The sequence below is a fragment of the Olea europaea genome, chromosome 16 (genome assembly GCF_002742605.1).
Source record: "Olea europaea var. sylvestris chromosome 16, O_europaea_v1, whole genome shotgun sequence".
Classification (NCBI taxonomy): Eukaryota; Viridiplantae; Streptophyta; class Magnoliopsida; order Lamiales; family Oleaceae; genus Olea; species Olea europaea.
Window position 1 is genome coordinate 19253149 of NC_036252.1, and position 9040 is coordinate 19262188.

General features: G+C 34.8%; 2 protein-coding genes across 2 annotated transcripts; one reads left to right on the top strand and one right to left on the bottom strand.

The window, feature by feature from the left end:
- Positions 1–736: 736 nt before the first annotated feature.
- On the top strand, positions 737–1630 carry LOC111412409 (classical arabinogalactan protein 26-like). The gene has a single exon (XM_023043332.1). It carries the CDS (start codon positions 993–995, stop codon positions 1395–1397), a length of 405 nt encoding a protein of 134 aa, XP_022899100.1. The 5' UTR covers positions 737–992; the 3' UTR covers positions 1398–1630.
- Positions 1631–1944: 314 nt separating this feature from the next.
- Positions 1945–4218, bottom strand: LOC111412737 (protein NETWORKED 3C-like). The gene is made up of 4 exons (XM_023043654.1): positions 4093–4218; positions 3908–4019; positions 3663–3782; positions 1945–2768 (listed from the first exon to the last, which is right to left on the bottom strand). Exons 1-4 carry the CDS (start codon positions 4216–4218, stop codon positions 2428–2430), a joined length of 699 nt encoding a protein of 232 aa, XP_022899422.1. The 3' UTR covers positions 1945–2427.
- Positions 4219–9040: the final 4822 nt, after the last annotated feature.

Genomic DNA, 9040 nt, shown 5'->3' on the forward strand with positions numbered 1-9040 from the left:
TCATAATCTGAATATACTTTTCTTCCTCACCTCCACATCCAACCCCTTCCCCTCGCTCGAGGGGGCAGGGCAGCCGCCGTGGAGATGCAAGAGTGGGGGAGGTGAGATGGGGTGGGATGAAGTGGGGAAAGAATGGTACTTATTTTACTGAAGACAACAAACATTTGATCTTTTACTACAAAACATAGGCTCCATTTCACCAAGGTAAGGTAATTATAATTTATCTTTTTCATAATCTTTAAATTCGATCTCGTTGAAAAATGTGTCATCTTATCTTTTAAAAATTGAAATTTTTTTTTTTAAGATGATTGATAATTAAATCATTGGTACAGCCCCTGAGCTAGAATTCAATCTCATCCATCCAAAGTCTAAATCCAAGAACTCAAATTATTCCAAATTGAATAGAAAGCATCCCATGTGCAATTTGAATATTATAAATATCCATGGTTTTTCTTAAGACAGAAGAATTTCACGGGCTATGAATACTGAAAAACAGGAATAGCCACTTCAGAAAATGACATGAGCAACCTATTCACCATGTGTTTCCAGAACATATGCCATTCATCAAATCTTGTCTCTTTGCTCAACTTGACAATCTGGCATTTTAGCACTACCATAAACTTCTCTCGATTTTTGTGTCAAATGTTCATAGCAGACGTCGACGGGACTGACCAATATAATAATGAACAAGATTTTAACTTCTTTATCTTTTCCAATACTGTATTATGCTACCCGTAATGAGAGAGATTTTTGCTTCTTTTTCACCCTTCATATTGAATACGCCATCAGGATAATGTTTTGTGTGCCGTACTTTTGACAGAACTGAGAAGTAGAGCCCGAACTACTTCTTTTATACTGTCCTATAACATGTTATCCCACTTCCAAAACTAACCACCATAGTGATATATTGATAAATTTCCTCCATTCCAATCATTCATTTCATCATTCTCTTAAAAATCAATACATTCATTTCAGTGCCCTCTGAAGAATTAATGGCTTCCTCCATAAGTTCATTTCTCTTTTTTGCTATGTTTTTCATGGCATTTTCCTCTTCATTCGCCTTAAGAAAGGCATCCCAGTTGAGTGAACCAGCCTCTACTATTTCTGCTGCACCTGCATTATTGCCTTATCCTCCATTATCTGCACCACCACCAGCTCTATCACCAGATATTGCTCCACTCTTTCCCTCTCCAAGTGGCTCTGAGCTTTCTCCAAGCGAGTCCTCAATGCCTACCATACCTTCCAGCCCCAGCCCCCCGAATCCTGACGTAATGGCGTCTCCTGGCCCTGGAGTCGCACTTCCGCCAGAAGAGCTCCTGCCGGATTCCTCTGCATTGCCTCTAAACTTACAGGTATCTGTATGTTTCATGTTGGCTCTGTCTCTGGTGGCATTTTGATCAATGCAGCTTTCCGGTGCACAAAATTGAAGGCCAAGGTATTTTGATGTTGACAATTCCAATTATTGTTGAAGTTTTTACTTCTTCTAAGGATTACATATATATGTGTAGATTGTGTGTTATTTGTTGTCAAGTTTAGTACGTAAAGATTGTTAGTAGAAACTGGCTTGTTGACTTGTATGGCATATTTATGAAAATTGATTGGAATCCAATAAAATATATTAGTTCAAAGATATCTTCTGTTATACAAAACAAATTTGAATGGTCGGTGCCGGGAATGAAGCCCTCGTTCTAACTACGGGATCAATAATAAGCAAAACGAACTAGAAACACGTAAAGCAGACACTCAGATTTTGTAGCTGAGTCTGTAGAATCTGTACACATGAATCCTTCAGCGTAAAAATATCTGTTCTACTAACTCGACAGCCCAGTCTCAAAGACGCAATGAGTACCTTTTATATAGATCATACACACACCACCTTAAGTTCTAGGATGATGGCATTTGGCTTCTCTACATGCTCAACAAATATTAGAGATTAAGAGGATATTGGATGAAAATGTGGCAAAAAGGCCAATAAATGAATGAATGGTAATAGAAAAACACACTACTATGTTTTAGTTCAGAAAAAAATCCTATGACCGATATAAATCCTTACACACCACATACTATATATCAATACATACTGCCGAATGGCGTAGATTCATATCAAGACTCTAAAGAGCAACTATATAATGCCTGCAATGGTAGAAATCCATGGAACAACCTTCCCAAGAAACTGTCATTAGACCTGTTGAATTGGGGCTTTTCTTTCTTTGGCATGTTTAAAGCGTTACAATTCTTCCTCAGCCTGACATTTTCCTCCCTCAGCAAATCCATGGCAAAACTCAGTTGTCTAATGACTTCCAGTTTCTCATCTTCCTTTTGCAGTAGCTGCTCCTTGAGAACCTCGTTCCCTTCTCTGAGTCTCTTCAATTCTTCTTTCAGCTTCATCAGTTCCGTTTTTTCAATTACGTCATTATCTTGTACTGTTTAAACTTCTTCTGGATCGTCAACCTCGGACTCATCCGATTCCTCTGGTCCATAAGTCTCTGAGTAGCTATCATATGCTTTGTCACACAAGCTTATAGACTTCTCAAGTAGAGATTTGTTAATAGATAACGGAGATGACCATGGTGTTGTTACAAGGCGGGTTCCAGATTCAGACTTGACCTGATCATATCCCTCAGCTAGTGAGCGCTGGGCTTGATAAAGATCTTCGACTGTGTTAACGAGTTCTGGTCTTCTCTTGTAGTACATTTCTGCACGTTTGGCGAAGAAATCTGCATCTTCCTCGACTAGTTTCAGCATTGTTCTCGTTTTCTCATCAAGCCCTGCAAGATTTTCATGAAGCACATATTAAATATTTCATTTTCAGATACAAATTCTAGGCATACAATTATTGCCATTATCTTCCCAAATTGTACCATCACCTAACACTTACTGAATCGAGACCAACTGCAGGGAAAATGTCATCTGATTAATAAAGTCATTAAGGCATGGATAGAACAGACATCATAAATTTTGATGAATATACTGAAATGTAGCACTTAAGGAACAAGATTCCTCATCCTCGTAGAATCTTTCTCATCTTTACTCAAAAGTAACCACACTTTGCATTCATACGTGTAACGGAACTACAGGGGTTCCATAAATCAATAGGCTATTAAAAACTACAGCCATCCCACCATCACATCACGGATAGGAAATGTTTGGTTCACTGCACCGGAGAGAATCGGACAATACAACAAATAAGATTGTAACTTTTTTTTCTTCACCACCAAACATCTTAATAACGGTTTATCGAAGAGTGGATATCATATAAAGACCTCAAATTTCAATCAAATGACCCCTGTGACATGCATTCATAATACTGTTCCACTGACTCATAATGCCTGTGGATCCCTCCATATTACACTTCTGACACTACAAAGACTAGATCTTGAAATGTTAGAAGAAAATTATCGAGTGGTGGACCAAACATTCGACCGCGAATCGTGTTCTTATTCAACAGTTTAGACAAAAACCATAATGGGCAAATCCATGTACGCCTAAAAATCTAACACCTAGGTTCTTTTATCTTCAAGGATACTGATTTCAACCCATAAAATTTTAACCTTTTGGAGTGTTTTGATTTATATTCTACTTGCGTAAGACAAAATTGCAATTTCACGATAGCTTAAACTTCTTGAGGAGAAAAAAGAGAACACTAAAGGAAGTGGGTTGACCTGCAAGTGTGGATTGAAGCCCATGGAGATCGATTTGAGCTACTCTTGTTGTGACTTTCAAACCACCAATGGTCTGATGACACCTTGTTTTTTGCCTCCACCATTTTTTCTTCTTCTCTCCTTCAAAAACATACAAAAAATTCCCAATCAACAACTTATATCCTTAACAAAAACTAAACAAAAAAGAAACTTATATAAAAAAATAAAAAAAACACTGGTATACACTCCCTTTTCACACAGTTCACCTTCACTGTGTGCCAGAAAATGCGTGAAAAAACACTGGAATGAGAGAGCTACCCTAGTTTTCTTCTTCCAAGAAACGATCGACTCGACCGGTGGAAAATTGCAGCTGCCTCCCTCTCACTCACTCACAGAATGGAACAGTGAAGAGATGACTGTACAATCACCCTGTGTTTTTGTCTTGTCTGACTATTTTTAACCCGTTAGAAGCTCCCACGTGTTTTTTGTCTGGAATTCTCAAAATCCACGAAGAAATGGGTTTAAATAGCACACGCAGATTCAAGTTATTCACTTTTGTACCCTGAGGAATGGTCATTAAATACAACCAAACCAAGGTACCTAGAACATAAAAGGTTCAACTCGTTGCTTTTCAATTTTTGTGGAGGAGCGCCTCCAAATAAAAAAGGCACTGCAACGGTCGAATATTTGCCTACTTTTTTTAATATATTAATGCTATTTTGCACCATCAATGTTAAAACGTCAGTCTAAATATCATTATGTAATAGGATAAACGAAAGATACAATTAAATAATTCATTTAATTATAACTCTCATTTAGGGTGTGTTTGAGCCCCATTATTTGGCATTATAATGAGATGAATAGTATTTTTTTTTTGAAAAATGAGTGGTTGAAATTTTTTTGATTTACATGTAATATTATTTTATTGAAAATTGTGTGGTTAAAAGTAGGAGAGAGAGAGAAATTTAATTTAATTTAATGACAAATAATGGGGCTCAAACGGGGGCTTAAATATCATTATAGCGCTATCTAGATGGGTGTTCAAACACCAGTGATACTAAATAATATTATTCTTTTTTTATATACTGAATTTTTCTAAAAGTATGTAAATTTTGTAATTGATTTTGTTAAGAATATCAGAAAATTAAGAGTCTATTTGGGAGTGGTTTTTAGAATTGATTTTTTGACCGTTAGGAGAAAAGTGGAGTCCACCTGTGAGAGAAGAAGTCAAATACGATGGTTGGAATAGTGAAAATCAATTTTTTGGGTGAAAAAATCGAGTCCAAACAGGCTCTAAGTGTACTGGTTTGTTGATTCATGGAGCCTTGAGTTTAAGACATAAATCAAGTGAAAGATGACATTACTATCGAATCTAGATAGATTATTTTTAAAATTAGTGAATGTGTAATGACGTAATTACGATAACAAAATCATTAAATTTTTTAAGTTCACAAAACCGAACTCTAAAAATTTGATACTATTTAAGCAAAAAAATTGCGCTGCAAAAAATTAGGCCAAAAATTGAGTGTCATTTAAGTATGGGGAAAAATACTGCCTCAAATCCTTTTTTTTCCCCCCTCAAAAATACTTTTAATATCTCCACAACTGTGATTTTAGGAAAATCGGACGTCGTCACACTCTAGATTTCAATGAAAGGATATTGAAGTGATTTTTGTCAATTGAAGTTCTAATTCTGGAAATTTTTTAGCTATTTAATGTAATGAATAGTTCTTTTCAAATTAAATTTACTCTTTTAATTTCCTCGATAAAATACCTTTTTATTCTTCTGAAAAAAACTACAATCTTGCTAGTGGTACACAACCGTGTACCTAAGGGTGTACCTAATGGACACCCTACACCTCGGCATTGGCCGAGACACTTGCCATGTCGGTGCCCACAGGCGCCTCAGCCAATACCGAGGCGCCGGGTGTACATTAGGTACACCGTTATATACACGGTTGTGTACCTTTATCATAATTCAAAAAACTATTACCCCCAAACACAAGTTTTGTAACCTATATAGAGAGTATTGGTTCATGATCTTACCTCTATAGACAAATCCATACATCACCATGTTAAACTTCTAATCATTCTTAAATTTCATCAAAACCTTAAGCCTATTAGACTAAAAATGATCAAAGATGAAAAAAAGTAAGATGTCTATATGTTTTCCTTTCCAATTTATTTCAATTCAACGTAACAAACACTATCAAAAATCCTAAACACAGACCATGCTTGTAATCATCCACGTCCACGTTACAAGGTTATCCCGAGTCCTTCATTGTCATTGTTACATGCTCCAATCTCACGTCTCTCCTAAAAATAATCTAACAAAAAACAGAAAAGGAAAAGGAAAAGGAAAGAGATCAAGAAATAGACAATCATAAGGCTTGTTATTGTATTTACAAGCAGACAATCTTGCTTACTGTCTATGTAATGAATGTTGCTAGCATGATTTCTGCATTAGAACGAGGACAGTTGCAAGAACCTTAAAAAAAGGGTTCTACCACAGACTACCAGCATCCTTAGGAGCTGCTGGTATTTCAAAATTCTATGTTTTTTTGTTGTTCTATTTAAGGATACTGCATGTTCCTATGAATCTGGAATATATGTCAAAATCAAAATCCTTTGTCTCCTAACGAGGGATGCATGAAAGCATCATCGATACGATATCAAACAGGCCAAGCGGCTCATCGGCTGCTCGGGTTCGTCAAATGATGTGCCTGAGCACGAGCCGAGCAAGGGTGGGATCCAGCGAGCTGAGCAAGGCTCGACTCGTAGAGCTCGCAAGCGTGCCCACAAGCCAAAAGTTCATGAGCCATGGGCTTGTGAAAAATGTGAAGAAAAGGTTTGAAAATTTTCAAAAAATAAAATAAATAAAATAAATCGACCTCGTGGGTTTAAGGACCGAGTCTTGCCACCACTAATCATCGAACTTTCTCTGATAATGATGCTTTGGAGCACGAGTAAATTGGATCCACTCGAACCATTTTTAATGTCTGACTCTTGCTTATCTACAACGCCCCAAATTTGTGGAACTCGAAGTGTTAAAAAAATCTTCTTCTTTGTTTGATCTCTTTAATGTTAACCGAAATAAATTGTAAATAAGAAAAATTTTGGAGTTTGAAACATATAAAATTATAATGGGAGATATTTGTCCATATAGACTTTAGACAATTATGGTGTAATTTGGAGGAAATTCAATAAATACTGGTACGCAGGAGCAAAAAGAGAAAATATGTTTGAATTAGTAAACGTTGACTAAAAACTATGAAATTTTAACAGAGATTATGACATTCATATACGTACTTCTTAAAAAAATTGGGGTCTCGACGCTAGTGTTTGAAGCATGAAAATATTGTTCGACTATGCTGGACAAAAAATCGAAACTGACTCGACGCAGTCTCCTAAAACAGAAATAACTTTTTCTCTAGATAATATTTTATAGTAATTTCAAAGACTACTATGAGAAGACTCATAAACCTTTGAAACTCCACTGATTTCACTCTAAAACGTGCACTGTGGCTCAAGTTACGTCATTTCCAAATAGAAGGACAAAATTTGAGATTCGATCCAGTAATAAATAAATTTTATGCATAATCATTCCAACATTTCCAAATTATGGTTGACATGAAAAGTATATTAAACTAGACGAATTAGAAAATTAAATATTTTAAAAGTGTCATCTAAATGTTCGTAAAAGGTTTACACAACTAAAAATTTTTCTTCTAGGAAGTTGAGATCATTTCAAGTTGACGAGCACTCGCCAACATGCCAAACCACTATCATGTCATCAACTAACATGTAAATTTAGTAGGAATGAGTACCACAAATAATATTCAGTAGGAGATACATAAGTAAATAGATAAAAAAAATATATGTTTTCTAAAATTGCAATCTTTATTTATTTGTGTCATTGTTAATTTCAAGCGAACTGGTGATCAACTAGTCCGCATACTCTTAGGTTTTAACAACCCCAAAATTCATCTCTTAGTTGAAACACCAAAGGGTGCTTCCATTCTCTCATGAGTAACACAATAGCACATTAATGTGAATCAAAAATAACAAATTTTTTTACTCAACTTACAAAAGTGTCGAAAAAAAAATCCTACCTTAGATACTTAGAGTTTGAATATTCTTTTGCATTCAATATGTAATAAAATCCAGAGTACCCTTTTCCTCTCCTTTAGAAATTTTTCAGATTTTTGCCTTGTGTCTATGGAAAAGGGGCAAAATAATTTTATGCATAGGTATAATAGTTTGGGAGAGAAAACGTGGCTTTAGAGGTTGTAGGAGGCTTTTTGTTTTTTCAATTGCAAGATGATAATGGTGATTGGCATTAACCAAAATGGGATTAAAACAATGGTAGTGGAATATTAATGATGTGTATAAATGAACTTTTAGGTTGCATTTTTCATTTGAAATAGGAGTTAGAAACATGCATTTTTTTTCCAAATAAATGGCAGCAGTTTTTTTTTTTTTTTCGCTTATAATTAACATACTTGATTTGGATAGTTATGGCATTAGTATGTGATGCAAATGACAAGTCCAGTGGAGGAAATGAAAAGCCAAGTTGAGGGATAATGAAATAAAAAATAAATAAAAAATTTGAGATACATTAGTGGATGAAAATCGTGAGTGAGAAAAATGTAATGGAATGAAATTGGGATTGTTTGGTACAATATAATCAATTTATCTTTTTTTTTTTTAAATTAAGTACTTAACATATAAGCAACAATTAATATAAATATGTCATCACAAATAACATAACAAAGTAAAAAAAAAAAAAATCGTCGTCTAAGAGAAATTTGACCTTACAATTTTTTTTTAAAAAACAAGTACGCTAAACTTTACCATCGTAACCAAAACTTTAATTTGAACTCTTGGGAGAGGTCGTAGCTACGTAATAAATATAAATCAAATTATTTTGAAGTTCTACAAGAAAAAAAATTTAAAACAACACAACACAAGATATATATATATATATATATATCATAAAAGACCCAGGGGAGTAGGGATGGAGATAGAAGAATAGAAATTTATGAAAATAGATGATTTTATTGAAGAAGAATGAGAATTACAAAGATTCTTGAAAAAGAAAATAAATTTGAGAGAACAAATTACAAAGAGAATAAAACTTCTTCTTGCTAAATTCGCTTTGCCTTGAAATGAAATCTTGATGTCTTCTTATAATGCAGTCCGGACTTGAAATTTCTTTCATTTGAGAGAAAGAATCTTGAAAGGAGGAGTGGACGACATTATCATGAAACATCTTGAAAAGTAGTACAAGCTTTTGTCAAAAGTTTCCAATTTTTGACTTTCTTTAATAAAGTAAACTTCTCTTTATTAAAGTAGTGATTGATGAAGACCGCAAATTTGATTGGAGTCTTGACAAATCT